Source organism: Sebastes umbrosus, chromosome 8, assembly GCF_015220745.1.
Source record: "Sebastes umbrosus isolate fSebUmb1 chromosome 8, fSebUmb1.pri, whole genome shotgun sequence".
NCBI lineage: Eukaryota > Metazoa > Chordata > Actinopteri > Perciformes > Sebastidae > Sebastes > Sebastes umbrosus.
Genome location: NC_051276.1, coordinates 8,904,164 through 8,922,048, shown reverse-complemented (window position 1 = coordinate 8,922,048; position 17,885 = coordinate 8,904,164). Strand labels below are relative to the sequence as shown.

General features: G+C 42.0%; 1 protein-coding gene across 2 annotated transcripts in view; it reads left to right on the top strand.

Moving 5' to 3' along the window:
* mamdc2a (MAM domain containing 2a) overlaps positions 1-17,885 on the top strand; it is a 32,290-nt gene that overhangs the window by 3,176 nt on the left and 11,229 nt on the right. For both annotated transcript variants that reach the window (XM_037778870.1, XM_037778871.1), the window contains exons 3-5: positions 11,426-11,676; positions 15,492-15,576; positions 15,685-15,822. In XM_037778870.1, the coding sequence (XP_037634798.1) occupies positions 11,426-11,676; positions 15,492-15,576; positions 15,685-15,822 (474 nt within the window). The remainder of the gene's footprint in view (positions 1-11,425; positions 11,677-15,491; positions 15,577-15,684; positions 15,823-17,885) is intronic.

Below are 17,885 nucleotides of genomic sequence, written 5' to 3'. Positions count from 1 at the left end.
TGCATGTAATGAGCGGAAATTGACACGTGCAAAACTGAGGAGTACAAAGAGCATCATAGTTTGAAGCCACTGACCAAAGTGTCGTATTTGACGAGTTGGCAGTGAGAGTGTGTTGGCAATACACATATACCTTTAGCAGCATGATGACTACAGGTATTTCATTGACTGAGGAGAGGACTTCATACTTTCTACAAACATGATACAAAACGGGGGAACATTGCTCCGTAGCACTACTAGTGGTCTAAAACTCCACATGGTACCTTTAAAGGCGCAAAGCTACGCAGCTCATCAAGAAAAAAGCAAAGATTAGAATAAAGTCTTTAAAAAATATCAAAAAAATAGCAGATTTTCTTTTAAAAGATTATTATTCTCTAACTCAGTCATCATCTGGCAACCACTTGTTTGGTCTCTGACCCCTGGGTTGGAAACCCCCGAGTTTAAGAACCACATGTGTGTTTTATTCCCAAAAACATCATGCTGAGTGTGAGTATTTGTGTGTGTGTGTGTGTGTGTGTGTGTGTGTGTGTGTGCGTGTGTATGTGTGTGTGTGTTTGTGTGTTTGAGTCAGTTAAGAGTCACCGAGATAGGTAATAAAACATGATCAGGGTTTTCGCTGTCATAAAACAGCTCTTTGAGGATTTCCTGTGAGTAGACTCGGTGCCGTCATGTCACGTCTCCCACTGGACCCTCTTAAGCTTAATTCTACTGGGTGACATCAGCTCTTTTCCTCATTATCATGTTTCACAACCGCCCGACCTATGTTCTTTTATCGCTGACTACAGAAGCAGTGTAATTATGTTAAACTTGTAGTGAATAGTGCCAAATGGTGGCCAGGACATTTATTTTCTTCAAGTGAGAGAGGCCTTAAAGATGCCCTCCAGGCATATTTTCCAGACATGATGTAGTTTTTCCACGAAAAAAGTTCAATTAGAAGTTAAACTTCTTCAAACCACATCTACGCCCCCGCCCCTCAGTGAAAACTCCACAATGTATGAGTATACAAATATGTTTCATTTTAATAGTTGATCTGCTAGAGACAAGATGTCTCCTACTTCACTGAAATGTTTACTCTAAGGGCACTGGACAGTGTAGAATACAGTATACTGTACTCTATACTGTATACTGCACTGGAGGTGCTTTCAAGTTTCCACATCACACTTGTGTGTGGTGTGATTTTAACATTAGCTTCGCTGGTCAGTGATTTTAATCATGTGCGGACTGAGAATTACAGCCACAATGACCTCCTGCTATTCTGTGAACTGGCTGGTACTCCTGTGATTTAAATCCAGACGTCCTTGAGATGTATCCTTCTTTTTTATTCTTTGTTTCCTCGGTGTACAATGTGACTTTTGTGTGAAAATGGAGGAAGTCAAAAATGTTGCTTGTTTGCTAATCTGATAGATGGAAACATACTAACAGCAACGTAGTATAGGACTGTTTGGGAACCGATACGACGACAGGAGAGAAAGACCCAGTAAAAGCTCATCAAATGTGCAGCTCCAGGTGCTACTATTCTCTTTGGAGCCCTGTTTGTTTAGCCTAAACAATTTACCCATGGATGTAGAGTATTAGAGACAGGCCTTCATTTCTTGTTTCTCCTCTTTCATCAGTAAAATGTACAATATGCACGCATTACAAAATGACTTAACTCAAGATCCCCTCACTCGCTTTTCCTGGATCTTTCAACCACATCTTGCAATCTTAATGAAGCAGACAGAGTTTGCTCATTTGTCACGGGGATGGTCCAGTTGTCATCACAACTGAGCAAACTCTAACCGCTCATGGAGATCACAAAGTGCTGTTGAAAGCTAAACAAAGGTAGTAAGTGCACCATTAGTTATAGCAAGATACTACAGGCTAAAAAACATTGTTTTGTTATGCTCTGGTCAGTTTTTAGATTTTGGGCTATTTTGCTTCCATAATATGTCTTCTTTTATCACATCTGCACATCCCAGCTACTCTACCTTGCAGAGGTGGGACTAAGTCATTCTTTTGCAAGTCACGAGTAAGTCTCAGGTCTTTGCACACAAGTCCCGAGTCAAGTGCCAAGTCCTAAACTTTGAGTTGTTAGTCCAAAACTAGTCATAATGTGCTTGTCACCAAATGTTAAGCCATTTGCTTCTCCGTGTGTAATTTTCAACCCCTCATGTTTTGCATACACATTTTTTTTGTTGACCACCGTTTAATCTTTGTATGCAAACAAAATGATCTTTGGTATCATGTTTTCCCAAATGGCGCTCCGTAACGTAACGTTAGTTCTTCATGGTTCTCTCCTGCATCTTGATTGGAGGCTGTCAGATTGATTCAAACAAAGTGGATCTTGGGAATTTAGTGTCGACTTGCGGGGAATAAACAGAGTTAACGTTTGTTGATTCAGGAAATGACTTGATACATGGCACACTTTTTGAATAACATACTTTTTAATCTTTGGGCTTGGGGGGGATGGCATCAAGTATTTTCAAGTCAAAAGGCTCAAGTCCAAGTGAAGTCACAAGTCACTGGCGTCTTTTTTGATTTTGTCAAGTCAAGTCTAAAGTCATCAAATTTGTGACTCGAGTCTGACTCGAGTCCAAGTCATGTGACTCGAGTCCACACCTCTGGTACCTTGACTACTTCCGCTGTCCCTATGACGTGTTTGGTGTACTCTACAGGCGTCAACTGACATATGTCAAAGGTTGCGACGCTCTACAGCATATTGGTGTTCATTTTTTTACATTCTGTTGTTGAGTTTGCACCTGTACTTTGGGAATATTCTGTTTCTTGAAGATCAGCCTATATACTATATAGTGAAATCAAATGATCGCTCCTCGTGTCATCCTTGCTGTGATATTAAAGAGGAAGAGCTCAAACAGACTCTTTAATAATAACATAATAGAACAGATGGCTGCAGATTTGCATTTCCAACTTTCATGAAGTTGAATCATATTTTATTTCCTGTGTGTTTTTCTTCTTTTACTTTGGGTTGAGTAGTTGCCCTCACAGAGTGGTCCTTTTCACCTTTAACTGCACTTTTGTCGTGATGATGGTGTAGACAGACACGTGTCTCCACCAGCTACTTCTTTTTCAGTTGAAGTCACTTGTGACCGTGAAATGATCCCTCACCGTCTTCCCACTTGCCAGCTGCATTTTTATAGGGTGCTTGGCTGTCACCTCACCTCAAAAAGACATCTGCAAAACCACTAATTATAAACGATGAGTAGAATCTCACAAAAGCTGGACTAGAGAAGGACGTTAACCACAACCTCGGACCAGACGGCTCAGTTCCTCTGCTGTCTCGCTCGTCTCATCATGTGCTTTACAACCTGCTGCTTATTTTTGGAGTCAAATGCATTCCTCCCTATTAGAATATTATGTGTTTACGAGCGACTGAAATACTTTTTATAAGCTTCTCCTCAGTGCAGTTGTCAGATTTGCATTTGAGCAATGTTTGTAATGATATTAAAGGTGCTACATTTGAAATTCAGAGCAAACAACTATTGTCTATGTAAAGATATAGTGGAGTAACGTCTACCTGAGCAGAGAAGGTAGTCACTTTCCCCCTGTATGTTGTAATTCAAGCTTTCTCTGTGCTTTTTTTTAACATAGCCGGTCTGGCAAAACACTGCAAGCTCTGTCAGCACTGTTGCCGTTGTTTGCACTTTTCGTGCTGTTAGCACCGTTAGCTGCTAGCTACTGGCTCAGCCGTCACCATGTTGAGAGCCGTGTGGAGGCTATCCCTCAATCATAGATAAGCTCTGAATCTGGACCTTAGCGCTTTTAAGGAAATGTCAGCTCTAATTGGATGTTTATCCCAACTTTTCTGAGTTCAATAGAAACAGAAAGATGCTGTAGCTGCTGTGGTTATCACACTCATGATGTCATTGGATTTGTGTGCGTGTGGGCGTGTATTACTCATGTTGTGGGGACATAAATCTGTTTACACAGGCACATTGTGGGGACTCGCCTTCCTGTTGGGTACAAAATGCACATCCCCATAACGTTAAATCATTACATGTTAGGTTGAAGACTTGGTTTAAGGTTAGGGAAAGTGTTAGTATTAGGCTAGTAGCAGTAGGTAGTTAGAGTTAGTCTCCAGGAAAGGAATGCAAGTCAATGTGTTTGTGTGTGCAGAGTAGTGAGCATGACATGACTGTGTTGTTGTAAATTAGTGCTGTGGAAATAGACATGTTTACCATGTTAGCCATTATAGTAGTACAGTAATTCCATCCCCTCTCAGTGTTTTTTATTCATTTTTGTAGGCCTTTATTTACGATCAGCCTTCATTTGTCTCAATTATTGAACACTTATCCATTACAGTATGAATACCAACTTTTTGCTTTTTGCAAACGCAAGCATTTAAACCTCTTCTTTTGAATAATAGTAGTGCAATTATATTTAATACTACAAGTGTAGCCTTCGATAAGAGTCTGTTATTAGTGAGTTGCAGTGTGGTGGCACAAAGACTCTTTAAATGGGTCAAAGACACTGGAATGCCAAACCAGAATATTGCAGGGTAGCTGTGCTCCCACAGGGAAGAGCTGCCAGGGAGGAATCAGGTGGGCTCTGCCCTAGTTTGAACATTTTTTGAGGGTTGAGAGACAAAAGTGATGGGATTACACAAGGTGAAATCTGAGAAGAGCAAATTTGTGAAAGCAAAGTTGATGCATTTGGTGCTGGGAAAGAATTCAGTCTGTGTTCAAGGCTGCTTGAAATGTGCTTATTCACACAACGGCACTGACACCACAACTACAGCTCATTCCATATTGGATGCATTAGAGGAAAGTGTATATATACCACTAATCAATATCAATACAGCTTTATGGTACTGTTCAGGCTGTTCTCATACAATGTTCGTACTTATTACTACGAAAAATAATGCACTATAATTCGTATATATCCCACATAATCAATTCATATGTAATCTGGTCTGTTATGCAGAAATTACAGACCGCAGAACGCCGTGATTGACCAATCAGAATCAAGTATTCAACACAGCCGTGTAATAAAGAACGAGAAAGACCTCGTTGGGAGGAGGTTGTGGTGGACGGGTGGGTCTAAAACAACATAGAACTTTCACTCAGGAGACCACTGTGCGTGTCCTGTGTGAATCCAAAAGTCATTTTTGACTTATTTGTAGCGTAACTTCCGTAGTGTTTTTTAACCCAAACGTTGGTTTATTTGTTAAATAACTTATGTACTATGGTGGGTAAAGTTGTTCAAATACGTTTTTTGTTGTATTTGTTTAACTCTCATTTCATCCCAACAGCAATCAATACATCAAATACTCTGACAAAAAAAAGAAAAGAATCTGTATCTGTTGCTGTCGCAGGACTGTAATAATCCCATTCGGCCTGAAGGAAATGATTGAACGGCCTGCCTGCCCGCCTGCCTGTGCGCACTCTGCCCGTGCACTCATTGCACGTTCTTCCACAAGCTGCTAGCAAAATAGCTGTTGGTACTAGCAATGGCCATGTTTGTTTTTTATGTTCATTTCAATAGGTTTACGTTCAATTTATATTATTTTATTTTGGGGGAGTGGCTTTGGAGGGAGGCCTTATCGGACGGACTGTCAGTGTGGAAGATTTTATTGTAAGATTTAGTGACCTTTGGAGCGATAGCTGCTAGCTGCTTTCATTGGAGAGTTAACAACACTGGGCTGGGTTTTTCGGTTGGCTCATTTTAAAAATCTAGTGCTCTCTTGCTAGTTTCTTAACATTACCAACCCTAGCTTTAAATAACGCCACTTCCGTAGTTATTTTGACCAAACCACGATCTTTTCCTAAACCTAACCAAGTAGTTTTGCTGCCTAAACCAAGGGTTCTCAACCTATTGTAAATTAAAGGACCAGTGTGTAACATTTTGGGGGATCTATTAGCATAAATGGAATATAATATTCATAACTATGTTTTCATTCGTGTATAATCGCCTGAAACTAAGAATCATGTTTGTTTCTTTTAGCTTAGAATAAGCCCTTCATATCTACATAGGGAGCGGGTCCTCTTCACGGAGTCCGCCAGGTTGCAACGCCATGTTTCTACAGTAGCCCAAAACGGACAAACCAAACACTGGCTCTAGAGAGAAACTTTAACAATTTTACGTTACCTAAATGCTTGCAAATTACCAATATTTGTAAGTTCTTTGTTGATTCCTACTTTGTTGTGCTGTTGTAGCCTACGGAAAGTTAACAGTAAAACGTCCAGTTATGAACAACATGGATCAAAGATTTGTGGCTGTGTTTTAGTTGTTAAAAATACATTCATCCTCATAATTATGTTGTATCTATATTTCACATGCAGTGCCTGTTAGCAGGAGGAGAGCGCTCGCATTTCTTCTCCTACTTGAAAGACTTCAGATTGTCTAGAGTGGCCGCAATCAGCTCTGGCGGCACGCTGCACAGCTATGTCAAACTATGGTGATAAATAGCCCGGGTTTCCAGTGGTTCATAACAGGCTCAAAATCTAACCCACTTATGTGCGCAGCGTTGCCGAATAGGAATTCAGAATCTCAACAAAAGTCACTGGTGTCTGGAAAAAGTGTTGACAGGAAGAGGAAGAAACGGTGAAATCAGCTGGGGCAGTGTGGGAGTGGCATCAAGGCCACTGTGGCCGATGGGCATGCATTTTTTCAGAAGGGCATCAAGGCCAGTCAGAGGGGCCCGCCGTGGCTGCCGCTGAAATTCTTGCCCTGCTTCTAACGCATATGCAATCACGCTGACTTATTGGTGAAAGACGAGTTGAATAAATAACAATTTTTGAAATGTTACGCTGTGAGATTTGCTGTATTTCGGTGTCCTGCATTATAGAAGTGTGTCACCACATTCCACTTGCCAAGCCAGACATTCCGATCGACTCCCCCCTTTTGTCTTGTTTTCCACCGGCTGCTTCATTGTATGTGTCGAGCCACAGAGCGTCCCGAAGCAGCTCCCTCTGTTTATGATAATCTGTCAGCACAGTTTATGTTCCCACTGTTAAGATAAGTGTCAGAACTGTAAATTGTAAGTGCCATCTCTCTTCCAGCCAAGCCCTTAGCTCTCAGTGTTGTTCTCTCTGTAGCTTGTATACTAGTATACGCTGCATATTCACTGAAAAACAGAGCTCTACCCCCGAAACAGAAGCTGCAGCAGAGACCCAGTGTGGTCTGCACTTAACCACCAACCAGACTGGAGATGGAATGAGCTCCAGCAACCAACCCGGCCTTGGAGATGGTGACAGACTACACCCGTTGTGGCAATAAATAGGCTCATAAAAAGAAGACGGGACCACGGTAGTGTTTTCTGTTTGGTTGCCATGGCAATGTGGGCTTCAACTAAGGAGGCTACACCCAAAAAAAGAACCCAAGGCAGAGTTTGTGGTTCAAACCAGGATGGATATCCTAGGTGATTATATTCACTAAACAGAGACATCAGAGACAAAGACTTGAGGTTGTGCTGGAACAGGATAAACAGACAGACAGGGACGGATGGAGTGAGGTGGAGAGCTGTCAGGGCCTCAGACCACCACCCATACTCTTCATCTCTCTCTCTGGACTGTTTAGAGTTTCACCTCCCCCCTCCACCTAACCTCCTCTCCTCTCCTCTCATCTTCTCCTCATCTCAGTTGCAACTGAACCAAAGTTTAGATTATTTTTTGAATTTTCGAGAACAATGAGTCACATTGTGTTCATGCAGTAAATGATAGGGCTGTCAGACAGGCTGTCAAGTCAACGTGATAATAACACGTTAACTCAAATTAGTTTTAACAGCACTAATCTCTTTAACGCATTAACGCAACCTGTGATTTTTTAGGTTGTAGCGGGCTCAGTTTGAAAGATTGAGTGAAGATACTGGCATCATATGGTAACCTAAAGGATCCATAAATAACAAATAAATAACCCTCCAAACTTACACTAAATTTTAGCGAGGAAACACTGGCATGGCCATATTCAAAGGGGGTCCCTTGACCTGTCTCCCCTTTACAGACATGCCCACTTTATGATAATCACATGCAGTTTGGGGCAAGTCATAGTCAAGTCAGCACACTGACACACTGACAGCTGTTGTTGCCTGTTGGGCTGCAGTTTGCCATGTTATGATTTGAACATATTTTTTATGCTAAATGCAGTACCTGTGAGGGTTTCTGGACAATATTCGTCATTGTTTTGTGTTGTTAATTGATTTCCAATAACTGTAAAATTGACTTGCATTTATATAGCGCCTTTCTAGTCTTCAGACCACTCAAAGCGGTTTACACTACATGTCAGCATTCATCCATTCACACACTCATTCACACACCGATGGCACAGCCTTCAGGAGCAATCTAGGGTTAATTATCTTGCTCAAGAACACTTTGACATATGACTGGAGGAGCCGGGGATCGAACCCCAAACCAACCTTCCGATTGGTGGGCGACCCGCTCTACCTCTGAGCCACAGACAAAATAAATATATATATATATGCATTTGCATAAATCAAGCATATATGCCCACTCCCATGTTGATAAGAGTATTAAATACTTGACAAATCTCCCTTTTTTACATTTTGAACAGATAAAAAATGTGTGATTAATTTGCGATCAATCGCAATTAACTATGGACATCAATTGACAGCCCTGGTAAATGATGATGACTCTGGAACTGAGGTACACAATGCCCAGTTAGCAGTGAAGGATATGTTGATGTTGCTGATATTATCAGTTTGCTGATGAATGTTAGTGAAGATGTTTAAACAGCTCATCTAAGCAGACTCTGGCACACTGCCTCATCTACTGCAGCGCTGTCACGCAGCCACACAGGAGAGGCACTCCATCGTGTTCTAGGATTTTATTACTGAACTAGGATTTTTGGACGCACACTTTGCACAGTGTTGATGACGATCAAATCACATAACCATAAAAAGGTGAAATAAAGCTGTGGTCACTGCAAGCAGATATTGTATTACAAGATCGTCTATTTTGGTAGAAAGCATATAAAATCATTTGTCAGTGAAAATTGTACTTTCACGTTCTGTACCAACATGTTTACGACTTGTCAGATACGTTAATTAACAACATTTCACCATCATGTTAATGGAAACATAATCCGGTCGACATTATATTTCCTCCAAAATGTACTTTGTACTGGTTGTTACATTCATATCTGTGCAGCATGAATATCAATTAGCCGACTATTGAAACTTGTTTGTGCAATAATTTTTGTCACAGTTATACATTTTTGACCATTGCATACTAGTGCAGTTTAAGTGCATATTAATTTTAAAGGTCTGCACGGCATTAGCTCATAACATTATGTGGCAAAAGATTTGAGTTAAAGGGATAGTTCGGTTGTTTTTAAGTGGGGTCGTATGAGGTACTTATCCATAGTCGGTGTATAACCTACTGTAGAAGACGGCCGGCACGCCCCCAGTTTGGAGAAACAGTACATTGTTTTGTTCCCGTGCAGTAACTCTGTCTGCTTCTCCAAAGTGGGGCGTGCTGGCCGTCTTCTACTGTAGGTAATACACTGACTATGCATAAGTACCTCATACGACCCCACTTAAAAACACCCAGACTATCACTTTAATGAGTACCGTGATGGATTACATAACTCGTGCAACTTTCAAAAGGCTGCACAACTTTTAAAAAGCAGCTGCAAGGTTTGCAGAATGGTTATCTTTGAACATACAAAAACAGTGATATGTCTCTTTAAGATTTCTGTATACATTAGTACGTGTCGGACGATGTCTGCCCTGTCCTGTCTGCTCCTCCGTGGCTCACTGTTTGAGCAAATCACTGCTCAAAGACTTCTCCTGCTAGGGAAGATTCTCGTTGAACTTCATTTGACCAAATAAGGGATCACAACTGTAAATCCCCCCCGCCTCCCTTCCCCAACCAGATGTAGAACTGATGGCACTTCAACCAGCTCTCCATAAACACTGTTTATATCCATGAAATTGCCTCTCTGCTCTCTCAGACCTGGGTGAATGGGTGAAAAGACTCTCAGTTGTGACATAAAGGGGGGAGATAGAAACTCTATTTCACGGTTACAGTCATAACAATTTTTTTTCAGAAAATACACCATTGTCTCTCTTTACTTCATAATACGGCAGTAAATAATACACATATCCAAAGCTGTATGATCTGAGCCAAGGCGAGCAACAGGACGCTGACTTTCGTTGACTTAACGGCCACAGGTGTTGCTGTTACAACCAATTTCTGATTCTTACAAACAGTCCCTTTAATAAGACAATGCCTCATTTGCATATTTAAACATAACATTTCAGGAAACTATTAGCATTTAGATCATTGTGAAGTGAGCATGTCCATTCAGTATGATTCAGTACATGTTTATTTCATACTTGTGTGTCACTCACTCTGCGGGGGGATTTTTTTTAACTAAAAGACAAGCTGGTTAAGCAGATTTGTTGTGGCACTCAAATGCATGTTGCTGTTGCAGTAAATACTGGTGTATCATTTTTAGACAATCAAGCCTGAGTGCAGAGTCAGGAAGCAGAAAATCCATTTTCGGTAAGAAAATCGCGGTTGCCTTTGTCAATTAAGCCCCGTAACTATTGAATACACTGCATATAGATATCAGGGAAGCCAGCTCGATAAATAGTTTTAAAAGAAAGCTGAAAACTTATGTCTTCATTTTAGCCTTTAACTAGCTCAGGCCTGAAATTATTAATTTCTTACACTGCACTGTAACTTTTATTATTGTATTTTATACCTGTTTATTCTATCTCAGCTTGCTTTTATTTAATGACAGTGAGGAACCCACAGTTTGCTGTTTAGCAACTGCTGGGTCATAATTTCATCGTTTTCTTTTTAGTTTTATTTTCCATCTTAATCATTTTAATATGTTTTTATATTCATTTTCATGTGAAGCACTCAGTGCATGCAATGTCTTTGAGCTGCATTTCTTGTATGAAAGGTGCTATACAAATAAACTTTATTATTATTATTACTATGCTATTATAGCTTATCTGAAGGTCCTGGGTTTGAATCCCCTGCTAGCTGTTCTCCTTGGGTCTGTATGGGTTTCCTCCCACAGTCTAAAGACATGCAGGATAGGTGAATTGGTCACAGTGACACAGGTGAAACTTGTCTTATATAGCTCTATAGACGGCATTGTGGTCCAGCCACTGACCTTCCATGAAGCAATTTTATATGTGTTATTACTTTCTATATCATAACAGTTTACTGTGTTGTCTTCTGGGACACCTGTCTCTGTCAAGGTTGATTCTTTCTGAGGAAACTGATGTTGATAGGCCACAAGGTACAGACGCCCAAGATAATGACACATTCCTGATCACCAACAAAACAATTGCAAAGTTCTCTACATATGGCAAACCTTTAGTTATCACTCTACTTAATGTAAAAAGCAGCCAGCAGAAGATAACAAGTCTAAAAATATATCCTCAACCACAGTAAAATATTATAACAATCATATGTACTGTAGATTAATATGACTTATTTTCATGTTGTTGTCATAGGGCATTTGATAACAGTGGACTCAGCCCTCTTAAAGGACCAGGAGCAGGCGGTTCTTGTCAGTCCAGTTCTGGAGCAGCACGACTGGAGCTGTGTGAGGCTGGTGTACCAGATCACTGGACTGGGTTCCCTGCAGCTCCACCTCAGACCAGATGGGGATAACTTTGACTACCGATTGTGGACTGCCAACAAAGCCTCTGACAGCTGGCTCATTGCTAGTGTGGACATAGCAAACACCACAATCCCCTACCAGGTAGGAATGGCTATAAAGACCATAAACAAAGTGATCCCTGTTAGGTTGAATTTGCCATCCTATACCATAACAGATGTGGTTTTCCTTCATCCAATCCTGATCCTCCTTCATCCCTCCTAATCAGTGCACCTGTCGTCATGTCAATATGTCTACCGCTAGTGCTGAAGATCTTGGAAAGTCAAAACTGCTCCACCTGCTGTGGCGTGAGATTTATGTCATATGTTGCGAGCGTGATAAAACATGCTCACAAACAACATTATATTATTTCACACATGCAGATATTAAAGAAGAGATATCATGCTCATTTTAGGTTCATACTTGTATTTTGAGTTTCTATACTACATGTAACGTTTACCTGCTTTGATGTTCAAAAAATACATTATTTTTCTCATCCTGTCTGTCTGAAAATACCTGCATTCACCCTCTGTCTGAAACGCTCTGTTTTAGTGCCTGTCTCTTTAAGCCCCCCTCCCAAAAAAGGGAGGGAATATTAAACAGAGGAATATGGTTACGCACCAAGGACAGTGCCGACGCTTTTGTTACTGTTACCGTGGTACGGTTTGTAGCAGGCTGGTAATGGAGCTTCAAATGTAGGCGACACCATTATTATTCTGCAATGAGTTTGTGTGTATAAAACATGGTACTACAGTTTGCACTTGTTAGTACTGCTTCGTGCTTTGTGTGTGGCTTACAGCGTACGGTGACCAGACGTCCCGGTTTGTCCGGGATTGTCCCGGTTTCAAGCTGGGTGTCAAAGTCCCGAAAAATATCTGTAAAACACTCAAATGTCCCTGTTACCGAATTGTCCCATATATCACCATAATTAAAATAATGAAAACAATATTATACTTATATAGACGTTTATCATGTTTTGTCGTTGTTACGGAGCCCGGGAGTGGCCATAGAGAGAATATAGCCTATATACTGAGGCCATAATTTACTAATTTGCGCACAAGTTATACAGAGAGCCAGCACAGCGCACCCTGCTGTAGTCTCTAACTAGAGCATATTGCAGGCTGTCAAGACATAATTAAGCACGGCCACGGCAGATCCGCTGGTTACATTTGATGCAACCATCAGACTGTTGTAAAATAACCACAGAACCCCTCATGCTTATGTCAAACGTGTCGTTTTGATTCATTATTCCACACAGTTCGTTCTGCACATCAACAGGCATGTAGGCGGAAAATTGTGAATCACTTAAAACATCTTGCTCCACTTATAACTCCCTCAGGGCCGTCCGCTCCTGTCAGTCTTTTACCCGGTGTCTCCACCCTGGCCAAAATGTCGTCACCCACCTATAATAATGGTGCGAACCAAACAACCGAACCGAGACCACTTGTAAAGGAGGGTCTCTGGTGCGTTTTGCTTTGCTAATCTAAATTTAACAAAAGCTAACCCTCCTTAAATACAGAGTGAGTTTGAGGCCAAGGCCCACAAGTACTATAAAAGAAACGATGATGTCATCGGAGCCTCTTTCTAAATTTAACTTGCTTCCTTATTGTCAACCAGAGCACTAACCTCCTGCATCTTGTGTTCTCTGAGAACAATTCTTAAAGAGAACACACAGAACCTGAGAAAGAATAAATGGCAAATTAAATCTCTGGCAGAGGTTGTGAGTTATGAGGGGAAAACAGAACTACATCATGTCGGTACTTAAAGTAATGGCGTGGCAAACATTTAAAGACTGTTATCTTAAATTGCTAAAGTATGGCTGCAGTCTGCAGATCAGTGTTTATAGCTCTAGGATCAGTGCTTGCATTACTGGCCAGTGTGCTCCAATGCACTGACTGGAAGGGTCATCTGTCTGTGGGTAGATATGAACTCATTTAGCTTGGAAGTTAGTCAGAGTTCATCCCCTAGACTTGCAATGACAACCAATATTTCTGACTCAGTGGGCATTTCATTATAAAGACATGACAGTGATGTGTTACGACATGTGATGCGTTATGTGATGACATACTGGGTGATGAGATTTGATGTATGGGGGATGATTTAGGCCATGGCCATGCCAAAGACTAGAAGTGGAAGTAATCACCGTGATGTCACCCACTGGTTTGTGGACTACCATTTTAAAGCCTTGAGTTTGGCCGTTACAATCTTGTTTTTTTGGAACCAGAAGTGACCATATTTGGATGGGAGTGTGGAGCTGAGGAAGAGCGAGGCCCGCCGGGGCCAGGTACCATTAGCAGCTAGCTTGGTTATCAAGGTGCATCCGTAATTCACGTTAACTGTGATATTAATTGGGATGCTAATTTTGGCTAGCAAAAAACAAAGGTTACAATATTGTAACCCTAGTTCTATGAGACCAAGCAGAGCTCTCTACTGGACTCTATGGATAATACTCTTCTCCAAACACATGCACGACAAGAAGAAATGACTGCTGCATTCACTTTAATAGTGCATGAAACAGCCCTCTATCCATCACACACTGTCGAAAGGAGAGAATCGATGCGACTGCCTGTTGATGTGAGCCACCATGATACGGTTGTCGGTCCTCAACAGCATGTGCTTTCCCCGTATCAGGGGCCTGAAGTGCTGGAGGACCAAGAACACTGCCTGGAGCTCGAGGAGGTTGATGTGTCGGTCCTCTGCCAGAGGCCACACTCCACCAACCACTCTCCCTAGGCAAGTCCCCCCCTCCCACCCCGTCAGGGATGCGTCCGTGAACAGTGTGACGTAGGAGGTCACTCGTTCGGGTGGTGTTCCCTGAAACAGGTGTCGTGGGGACCCCGAGTAGAGTAGAACATTCTCTACCGAGGGGGAAATGGTAACCAAGCGTTGCTTGTGCTTCTTGGCATCCAAGTGTAAGCTGCCTAACCACCTCTGCAGGCGTCGCATATGCAGCAGCCCCAACGGCACCACCGCCCATTCGCCCATTCCCTGGACTTGGACATGACAATTAGGTCGTCGAGATAAAATATGACCCTCATGCCACAGTTGCGTAGCGGATGCAATGCTGTGTCCTCACATTTGCTGAAGGTGCGGGGGCCAGCGAATAGCTGAACGGTAGTCTGTTTTACTCGTAGGCTATACACTGGAAGGCGAAATGCGAAAGTATTTCCTGTGTTTCGGTGCCAACTCGACATGAAAGTATACGTCCTTTGAGTAGATGGTGGTGAATCAGTCTCCCGGCTGAACCAGTTCCAGTATCCGTTTGATGGTCAGCATACGGAACGTCTTGCGGGCAATACATCGGTTTAGGATGCGAAGAAATGGGTCTGAAATCTCCCATCTTCTTGGGAACCAGGAAGTATGCTGAGTAAAAACCCCCTCTGTCTGTTGTGAATGTGGATGACAGACACAGCCTGTTTCTGTATCAGGTTCTGGATCTCTGCTTAGAGGTAATCTATCTCCTCCTGGGGAGATACTTTCTCCTCCTTGACCCCCATGAGCGGAGGAGGAAGGAACGCTGCAAAACTGGCGAGAACATCCCAGTCTCAGCGTCCAGTCCATCCGTTCTGTTAATGCGCAATTGTGTCACCACTCCTCGTAAAACTGTGGGAGAGGATGAGCCACAAGCTGCGATGCAGCAGCTAGAAAGCTGTGATGTCCTATCTCGGCCCTCTCCGCCACCAGACCGTCCATAAATGGAAAGATGGCCCATGGGGGGCCAACATGGAAAGCTCATTGCCGGAGATGAGGTCCTTTAATGCATTTTGCTTTATGTGGTTACTAAGATTTTATATACAAAATATATGAGTTTAAAAAAATATTTGATGCAGTTATAGTTTAACTGCCCAACAGTACATAAAGTAGTTCAAATCAGCCCCACCTCAAACAACAACAAAAACTTGTTTTTTTTTCCCCCACAGCTTTTGCTGGAGGGTCGACCTGAACGTGGCTTGGGGAACAGCGTGGCCATCTTTGAAATTCACATAGTTCCTGGTTACTGTATAGGTCAGTGTTTTTTATCAAGTGATATCTGATGTGAAACTGTATTTATTCATACAAAATATGCAAGATCGAGTAAAGAATAATGGTTGTCTTTGCTGTTTCTGTTACCAGAGTGTAATTTTGAGGAGCATCACCTGTGCAGCTACAGCAACAGCTGGAACCCAAATGTCAACTGGTACGTTGGGGGGAGTGTGGCTAGAGAGCCTGAGTCGAACCTGCTTGTACACCACCCCAGCGATAACCAGAGAGGTATATGCACACACACACACATTCACGCCTATAAATACATACATAATGCATTCATACAGCCTGTCTGAACCACAGACTATATAGATGGACGACGCATCTCCACTTCCTCCCATTGAACAGAAGTGAAACCAAAATACCTCAGATATGGGAGCTGGCATCTTAAGATTTTAACGCAGTAGTGATCGGGGGGGTGGAGCCGCGGTATTGAGGCCACCTGCCCAAACCAATTGCGAGTGTATGTGTATGTGTACTTTGACATTTTAATTTGGCCCATGTCCCATCCGCCAACAGGGAGGGGGCGGGCTTTATGACCTATACTGCAGCCAGCCACCAGGGGGGCAATCCAGATGTTTTGGCTTCACTTTAAGGGAACTGTCATGTCGTCCATCTTTACATACAGTCTATGGTCTGAATTCATGAGTGCAAATGCACGTCCAGAACTGTGCATGTGCAGGTTTATTGCACCAGTGCAGTTGGTGTGTGTGTATATACAGACGTAGGCAAAGTTGTTGGTAACGTTCCGTTAAAGAGAGAAAAACCCACAATGGTCACTGAAATAACTTGAAACTGACAAAAGTAATAATAAATAAAAATTCACTGAAAATTAACTAATGAAAATCAGATATTGTTTTTGAATTATGGTTCAGCAGAATCATTTAAAAAAACAAACTAATGAAACTGGCCTAGACAAAAATGATGGTAACATTAACTTAATATTTTGTTGCACAACCTTTTGAGGCAATCACTTCAATCAAGCGATTTCTGTAACTCTCAATGAGACTTCTGCACCTGTCGACAGGTATGTTGGCCCACTCCTCGTGAGCAAACTGCTCCAGCTGTCTCAGGTTTGAAGGGTGCCTTCTCCAGACTGCATGTTTCAGCTCCTTCCACAGATGTTCGATAGGATTTAGATCAGGGCTCATAGAAGGCCACTTCAGAATAGTCCAATGTTTTGTTCTTAGTCATTCTTGGGTGTTTTTAGCTGTGTTTTGGGTCATTATCCTGTTTGAGGACCCATGACCTGCGACGGAGACCAAGCTTTCTGACACTGGGCAGCACATTTCGCTCCAGAATGCCTTGATAGTCTTGAGATTTCATTGCACCCTGCACAGATTCAAGACACCCTGTGCCAGATGCAACAAAGCAGCCCCATAACATAACCGAGCCTCCTCCATGTTTCACATTAGGTACAGTGTTCTTTTCTTTGGATGCTTCATCTCTTCGTCTGTGAACATAGAGCTGATGTGACTTGCCAAAAAGCTCCAGTTTTGTCTCATCTGTCCAAAGGACATTCTCCCAGAAGCTTTGTGGCTTGTCAATATGCATTTTGGAAAATTCCAGTCTCGCTTTTTTATGATTTGGTGTCCTCCTGGGTCGTCTTCCATTAAGTCCACTTTGGCTCAAACAGTGACGGATGGTGCGATCTGACACTGATGTACCTTGACCTTGGAGTTCACCTCTAATCTCTTTGGAAGTTGTTCTGGGCTCTTTGGTTACCATTCGTATTATCCGTCTCTTCAATATGTCATCAATTTTCCCCTTGCGGCCACGTCCAGGGAGGTTGGCTACAGTCCCATGGACCTTAAACTTCTGAATAATATGAGCAGCTGTAGTCACAGGAACATCAGGCTGCTTGGAGATGGTCTTATAGCCTTTACCTTTAACATGAAGGTCTATAATGTTCTTTCTGATCTCCTGAGACAACTCTCTCCTTAGCTTTCTGTGGTCCATGTTCAGTGTGGTACACACCATGATGCCAAACAGCACAGTGACTACTTTTCACCCTTTAAATAGGCAGACTGACTGATTACAAGTTTGAAGATACCTGTGATGCTATTTACAGGACACACCTTAGTTTAATATGTCCCTATGGTCACATTATTTTACATCTTTTCTAGGGGTACCATCATTTTTGTCCAGGTCAGTTTCATTAGTTTGTTTTTTTAAATGATTCTGCTGAACCATAATTCAAAAACAATATCTGATTTTCATTAGTTAATTTTCAGTAAATTTTTATTTATTATTACTTTTGTCAGTTTCAAGTTATTTCAGTGACCATTGTG